Source organism: Fringilla coelebs (genome assembly GCF_963513975.1).
Source record: "Fringilla coelebs genome assembly, chromosome: 10".
Taxonomy (NCBI): domain Eukaryota; kingdom Metazoa; phylum Chordata; class Aves; order Passeriformes; family Fringillidae; genus Fringilla; species Fringilla coelebs.
The window spans coordinates 4615234-4641796 of record NC_140036.1 but is presented as its reverse complement, the minus strand read 5'-3'; the positions used below and the strand labels follow the sequence as shown (position 1 = coordinate 4641796).

The window sequence follows — 26563 nt, the reverse complement described above, 5'->3', positions numbered from 1 at the left end:
TCTTTTACAATTTTGATCCTTCTCCAGCTAACTCTTCTCAGCCACATCCTCTGCTGTAACTGTCCACTTCTCTTCAGCCTCTGAATCCACAGTTTGTGCACAGACCCACCACATCTTTAAAATAAAATTTCCTGTGCAAGCAAGCAAACAATGCTGGCATGCAAATCAGATTGCTGATAATCTTTCTTCACACTCCATCTCATAAATAAAATGAGACTGCAAACCATCTAGAGTAGGAATGTTGCTAAGACACATTTTCATGGCACTTCGAATTCCTACTGAAAACACTTTTTGCTTCACACCTTTTTGCCTTAACTCTTTGATTTTTATATGCTTCGTATGTTCCTACATACAAGAAAGGCAGATAATGCACCTCTTTCTCAACAGTCTTGACAGCTACCAGTGCTTTCACATCATTTTTATTTACACACACCAGAAAAGGATTTACTGTCCAAGGCCATACATGCATAACCATTACCTGAAAACCAAGTAGTTTGTTTTGTCATGATTATATTCATAAAAGTGTTACACTTCCAGTCCAAGAAAAGGTACAGGGTAAGACTAGACTGCAATAAATGACCAATAAAGCCCAATTTTCCTGTTAGTGGCCTTTTCATGTATGGAGCAAAGCATTAATATCAAGTCCCAGCATCCTAACAAAGCCACTGCAGTTTGCTGCAACTTTGCTCTTGCAGTCATTCCCATTTTTGCTTCACTGTCTGTGCCAGTTACTTCCCATTTACCAACGAATTCATGGGGCCACAGGTTTGCTTCATCATCCTTCTGGGCTAACACATTCCCAGCCCCAATCTGAGGGCCCTCAGAGTATCAGCACCTGCTGTCTGATACATATTGTATAACAGAATTGGTTTCTATTATCATAATTAATAAAAACCACCTTAAATTTCTCTGCCAATTCTCCTTTTACTGATTTACACACTCTTAGGAAGAGATTGCTGGAAAAGGGAAAACAGAACGTGGAACAATTGTCTGCTACTCACTTAATTTAACTGATCCATCCATTCCTAACAGCACATTGTCACTCTTTATGTCCCTGTGGATCACCTGGTTGGCATGGAGGAACTCAAGCGCTTGCAAGCACTGGATAGGAGAGAAAAAAACACCACTCAGCATCCAGGAACAGAGCTGCTGCACTGGAGCACAAATTCAAAGCCAAGTTCACACCCTCAGCCAGCTCTGAGTGCAAGAATAGAAAGGTATTATTGAAAATAACCAGCAGAGGAAGCTCTTGGGCTAAAAAAATACACTCTGGATTTCAGGAGCTCAAAAAATCATTTCACCATGGAGTTTCTCTATCTTAACAAATGCATCCTTTTAACTCCTCATCACCCAAGATGCTCTCAGAAATCCCTGATGTTAATTTTAGCACATCCCAAAGATTCATAAAGGATTAAGTGAGAACTTTTCAGGCTGAGATCTCACCAAGAGGAATTGGTGAGGCTTCATGTCCAACCTCCACACAACTTCTACAGTGAAGGCTGTAAAACATCTCCATTCTGAAAGGCACTAATACTGGTTTGCATTGTTTTCAGATGAAAACCTTTCACACTAAGTTGCTGCCCAAAACCATAATGAAATTTACTTTTGTTATTTGAGAATAAAAGGCAAAAGAACAAAAGCCAGATTTTTCTCTTTCCATCTAAGCAGAACATTTGCCATTTGCAGCTTGGCACAGATGTCCCCACTGAGGGTTTTTTTTTTTAACCTTGGTTTGCTTTAACAAAGTGACACTGATTTGCAAAACTAAATGTATCTAAAAACACTGGGCAGCAGAGTTTTGATGGAGTACAATAGTTCAGTATGTGATTTCTTCCTCACAAAAGTTGATTACTGTCACAGTAAATAGTTACTCTTTTGGTTCTCTGCTTCCAGCTCTGGTTTCTCTGGAAACCATTCCCTGTCCATACACGTTACTGTGCAAGTTTGCTTTCCCTCCCCTCCCTTGGGGTGAGTCACAAAACCTCTCCTCATGCTGATGGAGTCAGATGGGCTTTTTAAAAGCCTCCAGTTCCTCCTGCACAGCAGATAACACAATTCTCCTTCTGCCATGATAAAATCAAGCCTGAGCTGGATACTGGCACTTGCTCAGGGCAGAAATCACTGATAAGATGTGATATTGGCTGCTTTTAACACTTTCATTTGAAATCTTACTGCAACCTCAAAGTTATTCCATCTACAGCCTTCTGCAGCATTATTTTCCTGAGAAATCCATCAAGAAAGTTTAGCTGGCACAGAACTATAGATGCCACACTATGGGAATGACTAAAGTGGAAAAGGGATGGTCTGCACCCAGTTCATCTTTATTTTAGTGTATGTTTAATATACTCCTGTTTCAGCAGATCCACTTTCAAACTGTGAGCAAACATCATTCCCCTTCCTCTTTTTGGAAAACACTTCAAAGCTTTCAGGAGTTTTTATTTTTCTTTTATTTTTCTCCTTTCTTTATTACCCATACACGAATATGCAGATTTCTTCTTAGTGCCTCTGAATGTTCTCTGTTAGTCCAAGTTTAAAAAGCCATTCTTTCCAGCTGCTAAACTTCTGTATTGCTCCTCCCTGACTTTATTCATATTATTCTGTTAATAACAGTCCACATTATTCATATCTTTCTGTTAACACTGTCTGCAGGACGAGGCACCCAAGGTACCAAGCCCAGAGATTTTATTTGCTCCATCACCAAACATTCTCAAAAACCACAGTAGCTCTTTTTTCCTACAACTTGCAAAGCCCCAGTTTTCTGAGTTAACCTAATTCTGTTATTTTCTGCAATTTTGATTCCTGCTCATGGTACCATTCCTTCTTTACTCAACAGCTTCAGCAGCAATTGTGGCAATTAGTGCTAACCTGAGCATGCCATAAAATTTAGGGGACCCAGCCCCTCACACTCACCTCTCTGCAGACAGCAGCAATCTGTGCTTCATCCATACATGTCTCTGTGACCACATCTGTTAGAGAGCCTCCAGCCAGGTACTCCATCACCACAAACAATTCATCCCCTACGAGGTAACTACAAAGAGAGAACCAAAAGCATGTCTCTGTGCCACCAGGGTGACAGTCTACACAGAGCCTCATCTGCTTCCAAGACCCTTAGGTAGAGGAAGAGCAGGTCTGTGCAAGGGATAACCTCCTGCAACCCCTGGGATGAGGAATCAGCCAGCTGGCTGCATTTACCTGTCCAGGAAGTTGACTATGTTGGGGTTCTTTAGCTCTTTCATTACCAAGATCTCATTAATTATCAGCTCCTTCTTGGGCTGTTTCTGCAAATTGATCTGTTTAATAGCCACCTGAATAGGGCAAAATAAAACAGCCATCTCAAACCTCAGTACCCAAACCTTTCAGTCACACTTAATACAGTGAAAAGGCAGAAGGAATCCTGTAACAGTGTTAAAGGAGTTTAGAACAGTTTGTGGCTGGCAAGTTGTTAATTTATCAGCATACAACTTAAAAGAATCCAGCTTGATCAGCACACAACTTGCACTCATGGCCAACATCATCCTCTTGCAGCTGAAAGGATCCACAAACAGCAAGAGGCCAGACCAGAGAGCAAAGGGCACTCAGGAGATAGAAGGATATTCACTCAATTCCACATCAACAGGCCTGAAGCAGAAGAGAATCCTGTAACAACTCAGAGATAAAATTGGAGCCCATCAATCCAAGATGAGACAATTTGTTGTTCTTTATTCTGACCAAACTGGTGTTTGGGTATAAGGAATGTTGGGAGGCAGAAGGAATTCCTCTCAAAGCCATTAATGAAATATCCAAGACAGAAAAGGGAAGATAAAGGCCAACCTCACCCAGGAAATAAGGTAACAAGGACAAGTACAGAGTTTACAATGGGGAAAAACCATCCCAGCTCTGTTAACTCCAACACTCTGAGGAGGCAGTTTGGAATTCTGCAAGACAACCTGGGCTGACTCCAAAAGCAAACACAAGAACCAACATATTCCTGTAGAAATTATTGTTATTATATTGCTAAAGACATTAAAGGAAGAAATTCTCATCATTCTGCAGCACAGAGTGACAAAATAACTATGACTGGAGGTGGAGCAGGGTCTTGTGGGAGTTTGGAATGGAGGCCTCAATGAGCAGAGATATTCCACAACCCCTCTTGAGCTCCTGTGCCTGCCTGGGAGGGAAAACATTTCCAATATCTAACTAGAATTTCCCTCATGGCAGTTTTTGTCTTTTCCCTCCTGTCCTGTCACTGTGTAGCTCTAAGAGGAGTGCTCCTCTTACTGAACAAACCCAACTCTATCCTCAGGCATTAAGCAGAGGAAACCTGAGCACTGCATGAAGTGGCAAAGTGCAAAGCAGGTCAAAGAAATGCCCTGGACCCCAAAATTCACTCTGCAATCAGTAAGAGGACATGAAATAATGCAGTGTGTAGAGAGCACACTAAGAGACACTGAGGTGATGGCAAGGCTCATGTTTCATCAAGATGTAGTGCTCCACTGCAGGACTGCTGAATGTGGTCAGTGCTGAAAGAGCATTTACTTATCAGTGACCTAAAGAATGCCTGCTTGTGGATATTTAAAGGAAAATTTAGGAAAGAATTTAAATAAAAACACTGAAAGAAAATGAAGGAAATCTGAAGTTAAACAGAGACAAATAATTCCTCAAATCTGAGTCCCAAAAGCCCTCTGTCTCCCAAGCTATGGCCACTGGGTGACAAACATGCAGAGAGTTGCTGATGCCACAGATTTCACTGGAGAAACCAAGGGATGAAAATAAAGAGCAGGATATGGAGAAGACATTCTGAGGGCATCACATGAGACAAGCTGCTTCCCTAGAGACAGCCAAGTGTGCCAAGACTAAACAAATTTTTATTCCTGAAAACATAACACAACAATGCCTGCAATTCTTGAAGGGTAAACCATTTTACAAACTCACTTCTGGAACACCTCACTCTCTCTGCTTTTCACTGGAAAGACAAGTCTCTGTTTTTAGCTTTCACCATCTGATTACTATAGAACAAGGCACACTCTTACAACTGACTGTGACAAACAGATCTGACAGGTGATAGCAGCAATGGGAGCCACTGGAGGAAATCACTCAAATCATTCTGGCCACCTACAGAAGAACATTTAAACAAAAAATGAACATAGGAATCTTACCTCCTGCCCTGTTGCCACATCAATAGCTGTGAAAACTGTACCTGAAGCCCTGTGAAGAGAAAGAAAAATGTTACAGCAAGTTGCATCTCCCTGTGTAGCAAACACACAAGTGAACAGCCAAGTCAAAACCACAAAATTGTTTCAGTTTTCAATTCAAAATTTCCACCACTTTTCCAGTGATGCCTTCACAGTTTATTTACTTTACTGTTTGCTGCCCAGATAGGTCACAGCTGCCTCATCCCTGGAAGTGTCTAAGGCCAGGCTGGACAGGGTTTGGAACAACCTAGAATAGTGGAAGGTGTCCCTGCCCATGGGAGGGGGTGAAACTTTCAGGGATGGGCTTTAAGGTCCCTTCTCACCCTAACTAGGGTGGGATTCTGTGATTTCTCACTGCTGAATGCAGCCAACATCTCTGCCTGCACAGAAGTGATGTGAGGCAGAGAACAGCACCCTGCTGCTAACACTGGCCCACTGGGGATAAAACTTGGGGTCAGCACTTACCCCTGCCCGATTTTTTCATATCTGGTGTATTTTTTCTTGGGATCTCCTATGCTTACAATAGTGCCTGAAAGAAAACAAACAACCAAAAAGTCAGTCCAATCCCACTGCCCTCTGGCCAAAATAGGTCCAAGAGTGGGTCAGCTCAAGTAGCAAAGCCAAAGCTGCAGGGGAACATTAACACAGTGAAAAATCATCACCAAGATGATTATGGAGCAAGCAACAGCAGAAACTATTTTGTGTTACTGTGGTTTGAAGCCCAGTTGTGACACAGTGATGTGCATGTATGATACAATCCCAAACCTGTTCTCTCCTTGTTTCCCACCCCACAGGGCTCCAAGCATTACAAACCCCCCAAGCCAGCGCAGCGCTCTCAGCTGGACACAAAGCCACCCAAGCACTGCTCACAAAGCAAGGGTGAGGCCAAAACTCCAACACTGCTCCCCTGCTCATCTGAAATGAAGGCACCTACGTAGTTTTTCCATGATGTCTTCATCTGACATCTTGGTTTTCTTTTTCTGTTTGTCCCCTCCTTTGGAGGCGCTGTCGGCGCAGGTGTCACCGGCCGGGGCAGGGATGGGGTCAATGACAGAGCGGGTGTAAATCTGCAAGGGAGACCAGAGAGCTCAGCACCTGCTCTGCCACCACTGACCTGCAGCTGAAACCCACCACAGCCTTGCAAAGATCCCCAAGCAACATTTTACAACAGGTATGAGGCAGAAATTAGAGCTGAGACACATTGAAGCTCCATAAAACAAGATGCTGGCAACATTACTGACCCCTCAAAGAGATCCAGGCACCTCCTGAACAGAGAGGATGCCAGGAGATTCCACAGTGGGTTTCTCAGACTTTTATCTGCTTATTCTTTATGATCCATACTAGTTAACAGAGCAGAAGCCACTATTTAATAGTGAGATCAACTTCTACTAAGATCTAAAGGAAAAAGATGCTTAATTGCCATGAAAAGGAGGATTGAGATTCTCAAATACTTCCCAGTTGTCCCTAATTTAAGTTTTTTTGAAGGGATTTAATTCCTTGGAGCTTTATTTAATTTCCTCCTGAGCTGTTCACAGATATACACAGCTACTCCAGAAATATCCAGCTGTGGACCTCTCACCTTTTATAGGTCTAAATCCCAAGAGTGGGAAATTACAAAGCAATGTCCCTAGACAAATAAACATAATAGACATTTGCACTCCAGGAAAAAGTGGGCAGTGAAGAGGGAAAATGTACATCTCCCACAGGCAAAAGAAGGAGCTGGAGTAAGTGGGACCCGTGGGACACCATTACCAAGGTGTGCAGATGAGGGCTGCCCTAAAACTTAATTAATATCTTATCTAGCATTTCACTATTCCTGTAGTGCTTTGTGAGTGAAAAAAAGCTTTCAAATCTAAAATTGGCATTGATTAGGGTTTAGGTGGTTTAATTGGAGGGGCTACCACACTGCAACCCAATCAAATAAAGGAAAGCAAATACATTACACTTGTATCACTGTGCTGCACAAAGTTACACAAATTGCCTACAGGTTTTATTTAGGAATAAGAATCCTCCTCCTACTCACATGTTGGGTTGAAGGATAAGCATAACTGGATGTCTTCAACACAAGCTGACAAACAAATTGACAAATTTCAATGATCTGAGAGGTTTTTTCCAACCTAAATGATCCTATGATTCTATTAACTACAGGACTTCTAATCCAACTGATATTCAGAAATTGGGTATTTTCTTAGCAAATTCAAGAAACAGAACTTTTCCCTAAAAACTAACAGCAGCTTATTGCCCAAAAAAACCCACTTCCCTAAAAAGCAGAAGTTCTGCAATGCTGAGAAATGCAGGTCTGTCAGTTTTACAGCTGCTCACCGATTTTGTGTGATCTGGCCGTGGAGCAATCACAGGAGGAGGAGCCTCTTCATCATCCTCATCATCATCTGCCACAGCTGTTGATGGTTCTGATCCTTTGGCATTGGTCTACATTTTTACCAAAGTTAAAAAAGACACATTAAGAGAAAATAATTCTTACCAATGTCAAAAGAAAATAACTGAAACCACTCAGTCTATCCTTCAGTTATTACATTTTATTATGAGACTCAAACACTGCTGCTGCAGTGAAATATGTGATTGACCCCCCAAATTTATGTTTCTATTCCACAAAAAAAAAAAAAAAAAAAAAAAATCTTAATTTTGATACTTTTAATCTTTGTACAGTTTAATACTTCAAGATTCAGGATATAACAAGTACAGAAAACCTGAACTTGTATGCACCACAGAATATCCAAAGAATAGTAAACACACTCACCGTTGGTGCTCCTGAAGGGAAACCATCTTTTTCTAAACAGGACAAATAGCAGAATACATAAAATCATCAGAAAAGAAGTAATAAAAAGTGAACTTTGTTGAGTACAGGATAAGAATATTACAAAGTCTTACTACTAGACTACTTTTGGATAGAATTTAGAAGAAAAGCTGTAAAACTGCACCTGTTTGTGGGACAGTCCTTCTCTCAGCCCCCCATGTAGGAGTCACAAATTATTCTGCATTGCTGATGTCACCAGCTGGTGACATCAAGTTCAGAGACAGCTGTGAGGAGCAAGGCCTCCAGCACAAAACCAGTTCATCCCAGTCCCAGAGCCCCAGATGGACAAACACAGCCCATTCAAGCTCATTTTGGCTGCTCTTCTGAATGATGCAGTTCCCTTTCTTCCCCTCTCCACTTAAAACAGGAAATTAACTGGACAACGCCAGTTTCCAGTCAGTTTTAAATCCATCTTTGTATACTTGTGCCTCATTGAAATGCACCTTGATTTTAGCACTTGAACCCAATTTATCACTCTGACATAGAGGAAGACAGTGCTCCAAACTCCCAACTCCAGGGTCTTGCACACTTGGCTCTCACCTGGAGCAGAAAAACTCAGATATTTCTGTTTTGCTGTGTCTTTGGAGTCGTAGAATTTCAGCACATCTAGTACCGCCTGGGGGTTTTTCTTCTGTTCTAGCTTGGTGATATTTGAGGTCTGCAGCAACCTAGCCCATTGTTCTGGCATTCCCTGAAAAAAAAAACAACAGGGGATTTAAAGCATCCTTTTTGTATTTTAAAGGATTTTTGAAAGCAAAACAAATTTCTTGCCTCTATAAAAGTATAACAGGACAGCCTTGCACACATGAGTGAGCAGGATGGGGAGCCAAAGATGGAAATACAGATCACAGGACACAACTCCTCCAGGTATGCTGGGCCAGATGTGAGGAGTGGGAACACAAAAACTCTCAACAGATCCAGTGTTACCCAGTAAAGAGGGCAAACTGAAGAGGGTTTGTCAGGGAGGGTCCTTCCAGGTGACACAAAGCATCAGATGTGCCACTGGCATTGCAGAAGCACTAACAGGTCACAGTGTGCCGTGCAAGCACAAAGGAAAAACAGTTCCTTGGCAGAAACAAGGACTAAATTGCACTTTATTCTACAGCTCTGCCTTGGCTTCACTGCAGCTCTGACCCATGGTGCTCCCTGAGCTGTCCCAAGGCAGGAATACTCACAGTGAACTCTCCAGTAACAGCATCAAAGCCAACATGGATGGTGTGTTCAAAATCTGACGGTGGGGAGATTTCTGGCCTTTCCTTCTCCTTCTTCTTGCTTCCTGAAAAAGACATTCAGAGATCTCAATGTTAGAAAGAAATCCTTCCCTGTGAGGGTGCTGAGGCCCTGGCACAGGGTGCCCAGAGAAGCTGTGGCTGCTCCTGGATCACTGGAAGTGTCCAAAGCCAGGCTGGACAGGGCTTAGAGCCACTTGGGAGAGTGGAAGGTGTCCCAATGGCAGGGGGTGGGAACTGGGTGGGCTTTAATTCCCTTCCAACCCAAACTGTGCTGGGATTCTGTGATTCCTTGTTCCATTCAAATAATTTATACTCTGGCAGCAAGAAAACAAGAGATTAAGAGCACCAGAGTGCTCTGTTGAGCATATGAAATCTAAACATATGAAATGTCTACAATGCAAAAAAGGACATTTTAATATAGATTAAGAACAGCAGAAAAGAGAACTTCAGTTCAACCTCAAGTTCACCCTAAAGACACTTAAAACTCAGTTGCCTCACTGCTTAAATTCAAGGTAATTAATGCAAACTAGGACTTCCTGTGATGAAGATAAGAGTTTATAGCCTCAGAGCAATTACCTAATTTAAATTAAAGGTGGGGGAAGCATAATAAGTACCAGAAGCAGGAACAAATAATTAGCAGGACCACATGCACAATCCAACCTGGAGTCAATTGAATTTATAAGATATTTTCTAACACCTCGGGCTTTGGATTTTTGTTTGTTTGTTTTGGGAGTTTTCAGGGCGTGGCTTGGGGGAGGTTTATTTTAATTTAATTTTTCTGCTTTGTTTCTAAATTCACCTTAAAAAGTCCTGTTGTTTGAGTATAGAAAAAGCAGGTAAAGCAGCACTCTCTTGGTTACTAGACAGCAAGCAAAGATGGTGCTGCTCAGAGGCAGGAATCCATGTGAAATCCCCTCCTGCTGGGAAGGGAAGCACGGGAGAGAGGACAATACTCCAAACGAAAAGCCATGTGGGCTGCCTGCAGCTGAACAATGCCGTGGAAAGACACGGCTGTTATAAACAGGATATCTTTAATATGGCTGCACAGGGCAGAGCCAAAAAGCAAACAGCCTGTCAGATGTTTCATTAACAGCACAGGAGAGACTCTCACTGCTGTGAGAACCATTTCTGATCTATTTCTTGCAGGTTTTTCTGTGGAAGCAAGGGAGAACATTACATATATATATATAAATAAAGTTGTATTTCTCAGGAAGGCTCCTGTTTGGGAGCACTTGACACGCAGTGAACAGGAGCTGGTGCTCAAGCCCTTCAGCATGTGCTGGGTAAATAAACCCACTCCTTCCAAAAATACACAGATCCCATGAGTAGGCAAGGCAAGGAGACTGAAACCCATGGCTCTGCCCACAGGAACAGCAGAGCAGCACTTCAAACAAACAGCCCCAGCCAGAGGCAAGCCCGGTGAGTCATGTGCTGGCAGGACATCCTCAGCTCTGAGAACAAGGCCACGGTGAGGCCACGCTGCCTCCCAGCCCTGGGATTGAAACAGGAATCCCTTCAGTGCAGGGCAGTGCTCCTTCCCAACTGCACATGGTGAGCCCTAAAGAGCAAAGTCTGTAAGGAGAACACGAGAAGCTACCACAGGTTGGTGGAAGCCCATGCAGGGTTCTGTGTCTGGAGGAAGTTCTGCCTTAGCCCTTCAATCCTGCAGAAATGGCTGTTTGACCATTTTGTTATCAGTCATGGGAGCCAAAATTTGGCCCTTAGCCCTGCAGAGCCACACAGGTCCTTTGGAAGGATTTGGGTGAGCTGGAGAAAGGCTCTGTCTGATTAAGAAGGTGCCTCAAATACAACTGGACCCTTCCAGGCACTCAGCAAGGTGTCAGCCTCGGTACTTCCCAGAGCAAAGCCATCCTCAGGCTGCCCTTGCTTCCCACCAACCAGATCCCATCCACAAGGCAAGAAACACAGCTGCTTCCCAACAGCTGGAGGCAGCAGGCAGCTGGCTCCAGATGTGCACCTGGAGTTGCTGAGCTCCAGCTGAAACCGCACTGAAATGTGCCCCCAAACACGTGATATGCAGCATCTGGGTGATGCCCTCAGCACCTCCTTCAATACTTTCTGCTCAAAGACAAACATTTCTGGGTTTAGGGGACTATTTTAAAGCTTTCCAAAACCACACAGAGGTTCCTTTCACTTCAGAAGTCAGGCCAAGAAAATTCATGGCAATAAAGTGCTCTAGTAAGAAGATGACTATCGCTTCATTTATCCTAAACAATGGAACCAGGGGGAAAAAAATCTTCCATGACTGGTGATTAAATAATCCCTTCAAACCCTTAGGATTATTTCAGCACAGAACTAGCTCAGACTTGGGTCAGAAACTGTGTAATTGCTACATCTCTTCATCTGCAAGTCCCCCAAAGCACAAGAACCTCCCAAGAGAGGATCCAGGAGCAGATGAGGCTGGCCAGGAGGGACCTTGCAAAATCATATGGACAGAGATGTGCAGACAAAGCCAAACAACATTCCTGGATAATGGCAAGGAGTTTTTCATTTTCTGAAAAGGAAAACTGAACATTTCTGTAGTGATTTCTTAAACTTACACACTGCCTGGACAGACATTTTTCCCATGACAAAATTTCTACCCCAGGTTGACAAATTATTTTTATCCAATCCCAATATATTTTTTAAATCTGAGCATGAAGTTAATATTTCTGCAAAGCTTCTCAGCAGTTGAATTTAAAGAAAAGAAGGATTTAAATGGGCATTTCTGGGGAGGGTGGGTCCCAGCCATGCTAATGAACAAAACAACTAACATCTGACTATTGTGTGAGTGCCAGAAAGACACTGTGCCCACTTCTGTTCTGCTTACATTCAACAGCCAGTTTTGCAGACTTGAGGGACAAAATCCCTTCTTTGGATATTTATATAAGCCTTGCTGCAGGTCATGCAATAGACAAGTTTCTTCCAAATTAAAAAGATACAACTTCCAGAGAGTTTCTGGAATAATTTGGGTAATGCAATTTCCATTTTTCCTAATATCTTGCCATGCAGGAAAGCCTGCTTTTCTTTCAGGAGGACATTAGTTGAATTACTTTTTAACATCTAGAAAACACAAACTGACACTCATTTCCTCCAAAATGTAATTTTCAGCAGAAATCCTTTCTCCTACTTTCAGTTTGCAACACAAAGTATCAGTAGGTAGAGGCTAAATAAATATGCAGATTAATTTACCTAAATTTGGTACTTGACAATATCTAGAGTGGTCTGAATAATCATCAAAGGACTCCAAAGCAACTTGAGATGAGCCAATACTTCTTTAGATAATTCTTCAATCACTTCCCATTCCAGCAATGAACAAAGCCACAATCAAAATGAAAAGAGAAAATGTCCACGGAGAAAAAAAGTGTCACAGAATGTCACAAAGCTCTCACTTGCATTCATAATTCATTTGTTACTAATGCAGAGCAAGGAAAACCTTCCTTAATGTGGGATTTATGTTCTACTTCATCCCTGTCTGTGAAAGGGCTCAAATGCTCTGATGAGCCACCAATGCAACAGCATAAAGACAAGTGCCATCCCAGCTCCTCAACTGTTCTCTTTGCCTGAAGATGGACAGATTTGATCCTTCCATGTGATTTTCTTGCAGTATTTCCTTGTGGGACCAACAAGAACATGGTAAAACACCCAATTCTGCAGGACTGAAGGGTTAAGGCAGAACCTGCTGCAGACACAGAGCACTGCACTGACCTGGCAGCACCCAGACCTGCCCCCTTCAGCACCCCAAGGGCTGGACTCTCTCTTGGGGTGCTGCCACCAACCTGGGGTAGCTTCTCATGTTCTCCTTACAGACTTTGTACTTTGGGGCTCACCCATGTCAGCAGAAAGACCACCACTGCTACTTCTGTAGGCCAGCCACAGACAGGCTATTTCACAATAAATGACCTTGTGAAAGAACTATTCTGCCTCCAGAAGTTCCACTGGCCAAATCCCTCCATCCTCCAAAAAAGGAAACACACCTTCTACTGTTGAGAGCAGAAAGCCAGATCTTGGGAACAGAGGGAAACCTGTCTCTCTGGGTTTGATCTCCAGGGAAAGGCAGGCTGCAGAGCTGCTCACAAAGCTGAGAGAGAGTGAAAACCAGCCCTGGGGAAAACACTCAGCCAAGAGAATAATCAACCAGAGGAGCAGAATCTCTTCAAACAACCAAACCTGTGTCAGCATGACTGAACCAGTCCTGCCCAGCACACCAGCAGAGAGGCACAGGGAGCCAAGAGCACAGAAGGCATCAAGAGCAGCAGGGTCCTCTCCAAGGTGCATATTAAAAGTCATGTTAACCAGCAGATTAATAAAATGTTTAGCAGATTCAAGTCAGGCTTAAGTCCCTGGGCACTTTTACCATCTCAGATGTCAGAAGGTGTTTTTATCTATGCACTGTTTTATTGTACATGGACATGTTCTGGAGAGCCAGGAGAAAGAGTTCCACTGCTGTATGTGCACTCCCCATACAGAAAAGAGGACAAATAACATACAAATATAGTCTAGTATGCATTATAGCAATTTTTTTTCTCAGAAACCATCTTTTTTACAGCAACCCAGATTTATCTCCACTAGTAATCAATCCTAAGAGTGCAGTTCCACACACAAAAATATGTAATTTCTCTGAGTTTTCTTTCATGCAACTGCACCTTCACCACTATTTCTTTACTGACTTTTTTTTTCCTCCTCAAGGTACCACATAAATGACCACCAACATGAAGTTATTTCCAAACCAGCTGGGTGCTCAGTTTGAACCAGAAATCTGCATCTAAGTAACATGATCCCCAGGAATGCCAAACATTGATTAGGGCTGTTTGGAAATGCATTGCAAACAGGAGCTGGTTTTCCAATCCCCTACACTTGGACAGGTTCTGACATCTAAAGCACCACCAAAACCTACAAGGAGAGTAAAGGAATACAAGTAGGAGTGGAAAAAGGAGGCATCTTACCTTTTTCATTATAGAATATGGAGATGATTTTATGCCTGGGTTTCCTCTCTTCTGGGACAGAGGGCAGGGGTTTAAAGCTGTTGTTGGTGGGTAACTGGTCTTTGCCCCCTGCACTGAAGATAGCGCTGCTCATCCGGACGGGAGGGGCAGGGGGCTTGTCTTCCAGTTCTCCGTTGTCAGACATGGCTCTCAATAGCTAGGGGAAGCCCTGGAAGAGAAAAATAAAAGTGATTTGAACACAGGAAAAGAGCATGGAGTACGTGAATGTACCATTCCTCCTGCTGGCAGAGGGGAAGGAGGCGTGAATTCAACTCTGAGGAACGCAGACACTGCCGCCTCCACCAAAGGAAGCAAATCCCTTCCTCATTCCCACTTCTGGGCCACCCATTCATTTGTGCCAGCAGCAGCATTTGTGGGATGGAGCCACAAACATTTCCAGTGATAAAAGTAATCCACACCAAATGAACAATTCCCAAATCTGGTTCTCTGTTCACACAAATGGCCCAAGTACAACATCCTTTGGGGGTAGCTCTAGTGCCAAACAGCTTCATATGCTCTAGTGCCAAACAGCTTCATATGCTCTAGTGTCAAACAGCTTTAAAAGCCTTAGATGCTTTCCTTCTTGTCATTTATCAGACAAGACCTCGGGGACAAAGGAACAGCTTATGTTTGTAAGCCATAATTCAGCACACTATCCACATTAAGTGGCACTCTTAATATCTCTACCCAAATCACACAGCCTACATTAAAGAGCTCAGCACTGAGATCCACAGGATCCACTTCTGAATGAGGCTTGCTTTGCTTCTCCACTTGGTGCCAAACTTTCTCCACTTGCAGAAAATAACACATAGTATCACCACAATGCTCTGAATCCTCAACAAAAACATGAGTGAAAACAGGGACTAACAGCTGCTAGAGCTGCAACCACAGCACAATAAAACATCTACGTGACACACTCCCCATTCAGAAAGATCTCTGCTAGCATTTCCTCCCTCCTTGTAGTATTTCAGGATTTTTTTTCTGATCACCAGGAAACAGGCAGCCTCTCTGCTAGAGAGTAAAGAGCACAAAGAAAGATGTACAGAAAATACTTCTCAGTGACAGGTAACAAACAGTAACAAATGTACCCTCAGTTCCTCTGCTCACTCAAATGACAAGCTACCTCTTTGGGACAGGAGCCAACACATCTTTGTGTTGACTTCCTTCTCCTCTCACAGCAGTTGGAGAGGGAAATGGGAATTTCATTGGGAAATGAATGGCCTCCTGGTGCCCACCAGCTTCCCATCACATCTCAAGGCATGACTCACATGATCAGTGCCATTCACAAGAGCCACGACAAGGCAGTGCCATCCCCTCTCAATTACTGTGCTCCAAACAGCACAACACCTGCATCCTGCCCAGCAGCTCAACTAAAACAACGTGGGCTGTCATTCCCTGGCACTTCACAGCGTGGCTGAATGCTGCCAAATCCCAACAGAGAGACACAAGTCAGGCCAGCAGCCTGGACTGGAGCAGCACTCTGGTTTATGTTGTGAAGCTCAAGGAGATTAACATTAATTATCCCCATAAATGACCATGAAAGAACATAATTTCTGTAATATATCATCAGAGGCACAAGCAGCACAATGTTCTGGCAGAGCAGCAGAAACTGGACATGTGCTGGTTGCTCCATGACTTGGAAGTCAGGAGGAAGAGCACTCCAAGCTGTGCAGCACCCACCTACACAGCCCTGCCTTGGAGCCCTTCTCTGCTGATGGAATTATAAACAGACCTGCCACCTGAACGTGGCTGCAGGGATGCAGCTGGGAGTCAGGCACTGATTCCCAACACTCTTCCAAATCCACTTACTGATTGCTCTTTCAGATGAGGCAAGTTACCTGCAAGATTGTCTTTTTTCCACCATAATATGGGGTACAAAAATTAAGTATCTTGCAATCCAACAGCAGGCCTGAGCAGCCAACCCACAGGGATTTTAATTGCAAATGCTTCCCTTACAAGACATTGCAGCAAGGACATGCCACCCATTTGAGATGAATAAATCAAATCAGGTATTTGCTTTATTAGCATATAATAGATCCACCAAATCAAACTGATATATTCATATATGTATGTATTCTTATACATGTATATTTATATATACAGATATATATTCAAGTCAAGCTTGGAGCGATGGTAATACAGGGAACTATAATCCTTTCTGCTTGTATGCCCAAATGGTACACTGGGCAAAGAACACAACATCATGAGTGGCCTTTTGTATTTTTCTAAAGCAAACCCTATTAGTTCCTCCATCTGAGCAGTTTTTCTGAGCTGTCTGATAACAGCAAGAGCAGGATGTAAAGAGAAACAACTCACCTGCATCTGAAACTGGACAAGAACAGACTTGGGACTCCAAACCCACAGCAATTCCCCACACACTCCCTTAGAGAGGCCAGTCACTAAATTAACAACACTGTCATGTGTTATTCAGGCTACAGATTTAAAAAAACAAAAAAGCAACACACCAAAAAACCCAACCAACTGCACTTCTGCTGATGTAATTTTAAAATAAAATTCTCACTCCAGTAAAAATCCTTCATTTTCAGTGACAAGCAACTCATCACATACTCAGTCTTGATCCAAAACAAATTATTCCTTAGTATCTTGTGCGCTCAAGAGAAATCACAAGTTGGAAGGAAGGATATGGAAATCCAAATCTATTTCAGGAGAAAATCAGCACTCCAAGGAACTGATGTGGAGCATCTGAGCAGAGCCCTGAGAGCTGCAGCTCTGATCAGATGCTGACTGTTCCAAGTGCTCACAGAGATAGATCCTTGACCTCACTCAAAGTACAGCCCAGGAGCTCCACAGCAGCAAAACAACCTGTGGGACTGGTGGAGCAAACTGGAGTGACAGAAAGAGCTCAGGAATCAGCTTCCACCTAGAGGACAGGCTCCAGCACCAAAACCCTTCTAGCTCACTAAATCTGTGGTCTAGGAAAACCTCAGCTGCAAGGAAAAATTTAAACTGTGATTTATTTAACAAGACATGGTAAAATTTCTGAGTGGCCATTTCAAAGATCATTAATAAAATAAAGTGCTGAATCCAAACCTAGTTTGCACAAAGGCCCATTTCAAAGCTTTCAATTCATCATTTAAATAAATGACAACAGATCCACTCAGGCCAAGAACATCATGAAGCACAGTTCTGATTCTTCAGTCATCATGGGAAGTGAAAAATCAATCATTTTGTCCAGGTTGAAATTCAAACAGGCCTCTTTCTTCTGCACTCAGCTGAAGAAGAGAGCAGTTCCCCTCTCCTTTATCCTTATCCTGCCTTCATCACGCAAGGAATGCTTCCACAGTGTCAGGAAGTTTTTGGAAATGGCTACATAGGTTTGGCATTATAGGGAATGACTGGAGCAGGGACTGAAAAAAGGAAAAAAGAAATTTAAAAGAAGAGTGTAAATACCCTCCAAAGCTCTGTTTCTGCTTTCTCAAGCTCCAAAGAGGAGAAGGAGCCTGCTCAGATCACAGCAGCCAGACGGAATCACTCCTGCACCATCACCCACTGCCTGCCCTGCTGATTTGCAGGGAATTGCAAAGACATGGGGAATTTTTTTCCAGTGCCTGCCAGGAATCTGTAACCCAGCAAAGGGGATGTCAGGCTCGTATTTCTCTGACACAATCAGACAACACAAGTAATGGTTGGTTTTTTAGCTTGGCTGAAAGACATTTACCCAAATAGTTAACCTGAATTTGAGCAGCCCTACAAAAATATGCTAAAGGTAATACAAGGAAGAGGGATTCACTTTCATCTTTGCCAGTGAAGGAAATGCCAGTAATAATAATGTATTCAAGCACATCAGCAGCTCCCCCACAATCACTACTCACACTACATTTAGTACAAGAACTAGAAAGCAATGTATTGAACCACAGAGACGAGCTGAGAAGCTGCAAATAACACTTAACTACAGCCTTCAGACAGATTCAGTCCCACCACAGGACACAACTTCAGCCCATTACACTCTGAAAAAGACAGACAAAAAAAGCTAAAAGCTTTTCTCCCCACAGTTCTGCTGCTTAACCCACAAAACACAGTCACAGGTGCCAGTGCTGGTGACCACAGGGCTCTGATTCTCAGTCCTCAGCCCCAGTACATGACACTCCTCCCTCCTTTTGACAAAGGTTTCTTGCCCTGCACTGGGACAGTGAATTAAGATCTCTCCATCCTACACAGCCAAAGAACAAATGTGCTCTTCTGCAGAGGCAGCAGTGAACATCCTGAAGGGTCTGGGTGTCCTAAATCCCTCACCACCAATGCCTGGAGACCTGGAACCATGTTCCTCACAACTGCAACTCCTCTCTCCCATCAGATCATTGAGTCCAACAGTTAACTCAGCACCATTAACCTTCCCACCTTTGCCCAGAGAGGCTGAGGCAAGACAAGCACAGGGAGTTCCTTGGGTGGTTGAACCCACCTCCTGTCCCTCCCAGCCCCTGAAGGGACCTGCCCACCATGTTCCCAAGCTCCAAGTTTCATTTCTACAATCTACATCCTGCTGCTCACTGTCTTTCCTCTTTTGGGGATGGAAAGGGCCCCAAAACCCAAGGTCATGGCCAGGTCACAGCAGAGAGACAGCCATTCCTGTCCCTGCCCCTGGTGGGAAAACACCCAGAGAAATATAACCCTGCCAGTGAGTAAAAGCTGAAGTGAGGCTGGGGCAGTGCTTTCACAAAGCTGACAAACACACACTGCAGCAGCACATCAGTCTGAAAGCTTTGGCTTTGACTTGCCCTTTTTTGTTGTTTGTCCCCCCCAGTTCCCCTTGTGTGAGCATAAAGCTGGCTGCTTCCTGAAGGACTTCCTAAGCACAGCTCTTGTGCCAGCCCAGCTCCCTCGTGATAGGGATGGAGCCTGACACGCACTCCCATCCCAGCTGAAGCTCTGTGCTGCTCTTCAGCCTCCCTGACTCTGGAAAAAAACAAACATTTTTCTTCTCCAGCTTGCTTGCAGACAAGGAAAGGAAATAAAAGGAAAATTGAATAAAAGGATGAAAGGAAATAAAACAAAATAGAAGTCAATCATTCTGCTATCTGCTATTAGTGCACACTCACATTTTCCCTGGAGCACTTGTATTTGAGCAGATTCAGTTTTAAATCCAGATTACAGTACAGACACATGAGCCTTACAAAGCCCTGAGCAGGGGTAGGAAGATGGCACCGTGTGCCAAACCAAACAGCTGGTGTAGGAAGTTCTCACATCACAATGACCTGAATTTGTCTTCTTAAGATTTTCAAATTCATGAATTTGAGCAGTCTAGGCTGCACCTGTATTTCACTGCCTGGGATGCAATGCAAAACTACATCAAGCTACTGCTTGGAAAAAGAAACCAAAACAAAACACATCCAGATTAGAGCTGCTTGATAACATGTCCCTAAATTCCTGCTCCTGGCACACAATGCTGTGCTTTACACTGCCACTGATCTCTGAGGAGCCAAGCTGAATCAGTGAAATACACCAAATAAATCTGTCACTGGAGCCTCAGAGAGCTGCACACTGAACTCACCTCTTCACTGCAGGTAAATATTACTCAGCTCATTTATTACCAGCAGCACAACACAGAAGGAGCAGCACAAACATCAGATTTAAGTCCATTTGGTATGACTGACCAAAAAGGAGGAGTAACAAATTTGAGGCTAGTAAGGCATTAAGAAACAACCACTTTGCTTTTAATGTGCCACTACAGCTGCAGGATTACACCTGAAACACTCGGGCCATGCACACAGCTTGAAGGCAACACAGCAAAACTGTCTGTGGCCTGACAGAAGGAACTGAAGAAAAGAGAACAGACCAAAAATGAAGGAAGGGCTGCTGCTGGGCGCAGTCCCTGCAGAGGACACCAGGGTTCCACTGCAGATCTCCAGGCAGCAGCTTCACCACTGCCCCGGGGGCCTCATGGGGCCACTGGCCACACTTGTCACTGCATCAGAGACAGCCACAAGCAGAGCAGAGGAAAAGAGAGAAGGAGGTGTCCGGGAAAGAAATCTCCAAGGCAGAAGGTGTCACGTGGAAAGGAGCACAGAGCCAGTAACAACAATACAAGAGCTAGTGTGTGATGCTCCAAGGGAAGACTGGTGTGACAAGGCAGATTTAAGGTAGGCATGTCCCACTCTGGCTTTATATTATAAAAATCCTTGCTGAAAATGCCTAGAGACTCATTCCCATCCCCACCCCAGGACTCCAGTGGTTTTGGTAGTTCGCTTAAACACAGCCTCCCCACTCCACCACCTCCTAATACCTGAAAATCACCACACTGGAAGAGAGAAGACTCGATATTTCATTATTCTGGAAAAGAGGTGCAGTTTAAAACTGGAGATTGGAGGGCTGCTTACTTCATCAGATATTCGATTTTCTTAGATCAAACAGATTTTGGTGTCCAAAAGCAGAATGAAAAATCTCCATGGGTATTCTTCTTTTCTCCCTGCCCCCCTCCTTTTTTTTCAAAGGCTCCTGTTGAGCAATAGATTTCCTGTGATTAGCTCACTTAGTGCTGATTATAGCTCACTTCCTCCCAGGGATTAGCAGAAAGCAGCTTTCTGACAAGTTTTTATTCAGATGGTGCTACCTAGCCACAGCTTCCTGCCCCATCACTAACAGCCTCTTAGTTCAGCAGCTCAGCAGCTTGAAATTATTTCGCTGCTGCAGAAAAATTCACAAAACCAGCACATCTCAGACTGTCTTCTCCATGAAAAACAAAACAAACCTTTTGGGATGTGTACCTTTCCAACTTGAAGCATTTGGATCCACGAGATTTATTTAATTAGATCCAAAAAGGAGTTTTTTGGAACAGAATGAGACTACCTTCAGAGACTGAAAATACTTATCATTTCAACTGAGAAAACGCTGCAAAAAAAAAAAAAAAAACAGCAGAGGCAGACAAAGAATTGCTTTCTTGAAGACTTGGCAAACATAGTCCTGGATCTTCTGCCTGCCAAGAGAGGACTCGTGCAAAAGCACGGACGAGAGTAACTGTGATAGTGGCCAGGAAGAGGCAGCGGGATCATCTGTTCCACCTACGGTTATTGCAAACAGCCGCGGCCGCTCCAGCGCGGCGCTCGGAGCCAGCCCTCCCCTGGAAAAGCAGGTACTTCCATGAGATGGGCTGGAACCTCTCCTTCCGGCTTTAAGGGGTCTCAGAAAAGAGGATTTGGTCAATGCCAAACCACACACCCGTGAAAACCAAGTTATTTTTATTTAGCTTTTCTTTATAGGGAGCGCAGAGGAACCTACGCTGACCTAAAATACTCTGACCTAAAATACTCTGACCAAGCTCAGATTTACAACCACAAACAGGCAAGACACTCGCTCTTCAAATGATGCAGTTAAGAGAACAGCTGAAAAAAAAACCCAGAAATAAAAAATATCTGAGCCAAACCAATCTGTCATTAAGATTTACAAAGGGACACAGTAACCAAACCAACTACCATGAAGTTTATAAACAGGTCAGGTCCCTCTTTGCCTCTTCGCTTTACTGCTACAAGTGGCAAAGGAAACACTTAATATTCTCACTCATTAATGAGGGTCTAGGACAACCTCAGCCTGACTTGGTAAAATCCAACTGGATGACACACAGAACATACCCAGCTAAATACTTTCCAATTTCTCTTTTTCCAACCCATTGATTTCCTTACGATTTTTGCTGAGTCACACAAACAGAAGGAAAACACAGCACAAACAACTGTTAATTCTAAGTGATAAAAGAGATTTAGGGGAAAAAAAGAAGATAAAAATCACAGTTGAGTGGCAGGAATAAAAAAAGTGGAGAGGAAATTAGCACAGAAGAAGGAATAGCCAAAACTGTAATAAATGTGCTTACCATGAACTGAGTTACACAAGACAAATGTGTATTGAGGGGTATTTGAAAGGGTTCCTAAGGTTTCCTAAAGGAAAATATTCTTCAAACCCACTGCCAAAGTCCATTACAACCTGAAGCAATTATCGACTCTGTAAGGCACTGAGCAGATGTGCAAAGTCTTGCACCTAAAATGAGCAACTGGGCTGGAAAAATGTCATTTTTGAAATCAAAAAGGGATCTCAATCTTTTGAGGAGGATCATGGCTGAAAAAAATAAACAGGGAAAATCTGAGTTGGCCCAGATGTGCAAATGTCCTGATGAAAACCAGTAAGTTATTAGCTATTAGTAATAGCAAATTTAAGCAAATTAACAATATTTGGCTCACTGAACACTGGGGCCACCTGTAAGCTGTGATTCATCTTCACTTTGTCCCTTGAACCCTGCAGAGCACTCAACAGCCACCCGAGTCATCACTTCTGCTTCATGAAATAAATGTGGCTCTGCTGAACTGTGGTGGCATTTCACCACCAGCAAACCAGGAACCTCTTCTCTGCTTTATTGCCTCTGAAAGACCTCAAACACCACAGGTGACAGCACCAGATGGGACACAGCAGTGACTTTGACTGCCCTGATTTCCCATTTCCCCTAAGTTTGGCAGGAAAGCTCACTTTGGAAGGCAGCTGATGAGAGCAGCGCACAGAAACAAGCCAGAGGGATGCGCTGATGGCCACAAAGTCCTATCCCCACCTTTCTCTGAGGCAGCTCTTGCAGGAACACAGAGGTTTGAGGAGCGTGGTGGAGGAGGAATGAAACCAAGAGGGATCCGAGGGATCCATTCCCAGCCTCTGCCGCAGGGCTGGGGAGTGATTTGCCGCCTACCCACCAAATTCAGGCCACGCTCCCTTTTATCCAGCCTGCAGCCAGAGATTTCCTTCAAGGAACCATGGTGCAGAGATGCACGGTGATAACACGTGCTCCAAGGTGTTTGAACCAGCCTGTTCAGCAACGAACAAGGAAATTATCCTTCTTGTGCCTGCTGAAAATCCTGAGTCAACTAAAGGCAGACGAGGCAGCCGGCGGCGGGCGCAGCGCATGCAAATCCCTGAGTCGAGTCGGGGGTGTTTGTGCTTACTCATATTTCACCACCTAGCAGACGCTTTTCAGCCTTTATTTTTATAGCTGAGGTTTTCTAAAGATCAAAGGAGAATAGGGGAAAGGGCAACTATGGAAAGTTTACAAGAAAATAAAAAAAAAATAATTTAAAAAAAAAGTTTGCATCTCATTGTTGAGATTCTCTCTTAATTAAAGCTGACATTTAGAGGCAGGGAGGGACCACACATTCCAGAGCAAAAGTTATTTGACTAAAGGCTGCCCTGCATGAGGCACCTGTACAGCTTGGGACATTTCTGTGTTAATAAAAGCATTCCCAGCTCTTTAATCTGGAGATTCACCATGCAACAGAGCTCTAAAAACCTCAGGCTGCTGGCAAAGTGCAGAAGGGTTACCAGTAATGCCAACACAGAACGAAAGTGCTTTTTTAAGCTTTTTTTTTAACTACCAGAAATATTATTGGGCAATGGTAAGACAAGGCCATGGCTTCCCCATCCAGATTAGAGGTAAGTGGAAAAAGAAGAGATAGCATGAGGTGTTTATGAGGGTGGCAAAAGCAGAAAGAATCCAAGGTTAAGGGATCTGGTACTCCCTCATCACATTGGAAGAGCTGTCAAATGTCAGCTAAGGGAAAAAGGAATAATAAGGGAGAAGACAAAGGGTAAAGATGAAACATGTCCCTCCAGAAGAGCTCTCTTTTTTCACAGGCACTCAGAATAGAGCTCTTTGTTTCTCTCTAGTGGCTGCCCAAGGCCTGCTCCAACCACAGTAACCAGAGGATACTGGGAACTTCAGCTCTGCACAGCAGTCCTGGGGCCAAACCTCCTTTCTTCTCACAGGAATGCCAACCTGCCACAAAATGCCACAGGGGGAAATGCCAAGGGACACCAGCACAGGTGCTGACCACACAGCCACAGCCCCTGGGAAAGGTTCAGCAGTTTGCTGAAACCCCTGCACCACACAAGCTCAAGGTGCTTCCTTTCTCATAGCCACACTGGACACAAACCCAGCAGAGAGAGAGCAAAGGCTTCAAGAAATCAAAGGCAGGAGGTGAAAATACCAAAAGCACTTGAGCATGGCAAAAACAAATCCCCTCCAGAGATGGCTCTGGTGGACTCAGCTCATTTCCCAAGTGTATTCCAGCAGCACCACACAGAACCTAGAGACCATTTCTCCTGGGAGAGCTTTATTCCATTTGTGTCACAACAGACTACACTGGCTTCTTCACACATGGAAACTTCTACAGGTTCCCTGCAGCATCCCACTTCTGCACCAGGAACTTCACTGCTGACAGCTGTTTGTGGAAGGGACCATAAACCTCAGCTCATTCTACCCCCTGCCATGGGCAGGGACACCTTAGGTTGCTCCAAGCCCTGTCCAGCCTGGCCTTGGACATTTCCAGGGATCCAGGGGCAGCCACAGCTTCTCTGGGCACCCTGTGCCAGGGCCTCAGCACCCTCCCAAGGAAGAACTTCTTTGCAGCATGCCATCCAAATCTGCCCTCTTTAATTCTAAAACCATTCCCCACTGTACTGTGTAAAAAGCCTCTCCCTGTTTTTTATAATGCCTCTTTAGGCACTGGAGGGTCTTTCCTGGAGCTTTCCCTCCTCCAGGCTGGAGATCCCCTCCTCTCCCAGCCTAGAGCAGAGAAGCTCCAGCCCCTGGAGCATCTCCACAGTCTCCTCTGGACTTACTTGAACAGGTCCATGTTTCTTCTGCTGAGGACTGTGGAGCTGGATGCAATATTCCCAGTGGGATCTTTTCATTAAATGAGAATGCAACACAGGAAGGATCATCCCAATATTTCCCTGCCAACGGCAGCTCAAGATGAAATCAGATCTTACTCAAATACTGGCAGAGCTTGGTGTGCTCACACTCCTGCACCAGTGTTTCAGGACTGCCTGAAACACATCTTCATTACACCAGTGAGGTTTGAAGTTTACAGATCTCATACAACGTTACAACCCCTTATTTTGTTTTTTCTTGGCATATTTAGGTCTATTAGGAGAGGTGAAGTACCTAGATGAGGTTTACAACCAATTCTGCAGCCAGTGCAGAGGACCCCAGGCAACCCCTTCCTCATTATTTCAAGACAAAATAAAAATAACAAAAAGTACAAAGCACAGCTGCCACAAATTCAAATTATCCTGAATACTCAGATACAAATCTTGAACATTAGACCTGAATTCCTCAATAGAAAAACTAAACATTGTAATCATGTTTTCCTTAAAAAGGGGGGAAAATGAGCAAGGCATAGGTGTTCTGGAAATCCCTCGCTGCAGTTCACACCCCAGTACTCCTGTTGTGACACTGCCAGAGTTTTCCTTGTGTGCTCTTACAGATTTTCTACTTTAAAATTACTTACACACATATAAGCAACACATTCACTTACAGCTTAATGCAGCAAATTCCCTGAAATTTGGGGGAATGTCCTTGTGTGCCTTTCAGGGAGCCAGAGCACTCATTTGGACACTGGAAATAACCATTTCCATTTAAAATGCTGGCTGCCAGAATGAGTTTTTAAACTAACTTTCTGATTTTTCTTTTTTAAGTCATTCCTAGCAAAACTACCTCTCTCACTCTTCTAGCCTATAAACAGGTTTTTATCTGAAATGCCAAAGAAAAATAATCCAAATCAACTAGAACTGTACACAGGCTACACATCAAAATATATTAAGCAGCCAGAAAAAGCCTGAAACTACATCATAATTCAAAATATATAAATAATTCTTATGCTGATGTGGAAATTGATTTTTGTCAAGCCTACAGGACAAGTACAGAAGCCAGTAAGTAGGGAAAAAATATGAAAAGACCCAACATTTGTGTTAATATGAGTACCCCATACACTACTTACAATTTGCAAATCAAATATATAATAAAAATGCCCTAAACACAGATATTTAATAAATGTACAATGCTTTAAACACCAACTGTGAGTGGTGAAACAAATTGAATTTTCAAAGTGATTTAATACATCCCACCAATATTAGTACACTTTGAGGGAGTTACTATCCTGTTTATATAGGATGCAGTAGCACCACAGCCACAAAAATTTAGTGTACACCTCAAGAATGAAATACTTTTTAAAAAATAAAAATACAAAATTAAGAACACAGTCACCAATTGAATAGACAGAAGGCCTATGAAAACTACAACCAGCACCCTGGGAATCTGAAGAGCTTCCAAAGGAAGCTGTCAAGTTAAAATAATATTGAAACAGTTGACAAAACATAATACTGCACTTAGAAAGCTGCAAAAGACTTGAAAAAAAATCTACTGATATTGTTGTGCAAATTCTGAGTTTAACACATAAGCACAGGTAACTGTGCCTGTTCATTAAACAATGAATGCCATTCCTATAGGCAGAATTAGAAGATTTCAGTGAAATATGACAGAGCAGGAGTAAAGCTCCAGAAAATGCATTTTCATGAGACTCAGGCATTTACACACCA

General features: G+C 43.5%; 1 protein-coding gene across 1 annotated transcript in view; it reads right to left on the bottom strand.

The window, feature by feature from the left end:
* Positions 1–26563, bottom strand: part of PAK2 (p21 (RAC1) activated kinase 2) — a 42984-nt gene that overhangs the window by 8019 nt on the left and 8402 nt on the right. Inside the window, exons 2-12 of the mRNA XM_084212627.1 lie at positions 14165–14372; positions 9162–9262; positions 8527–8677; positions 7930–7961; positions 7494–7601; positions 6106–6238; positions 5637–5700; positions 5136–5184; positions 3193–3305; positions 2911–3028; positions 1002–1101 (exon numbers count right to left, since the gene is read on the bottom strand). Coding sequence (XP_084068753.1) covers positions 1002–1101; positions 2911–3028; positions 3193–3305; positions 5136–5184; positions 5637–5700; positions 6106–6238; positions 7494–7601; positions 7930–7961; positions 8527–8677; positions 9162–9262; positions 14165–14348 — 1153 coding nt within the window. The 5' untranslated portion in view covers positions 14349–14372. The remainder of the gene's footprint in view (positions 1–1001; positions 1102–2910; positions 3029–3192; positions 3306–5135; positions 5185–5636; positions 5701–6105; positions 6239–7493; positions 7602–7929; positions 7962–8526; positions 8678–9161; positions 9263–14164; positions 14373–26563) is intronic.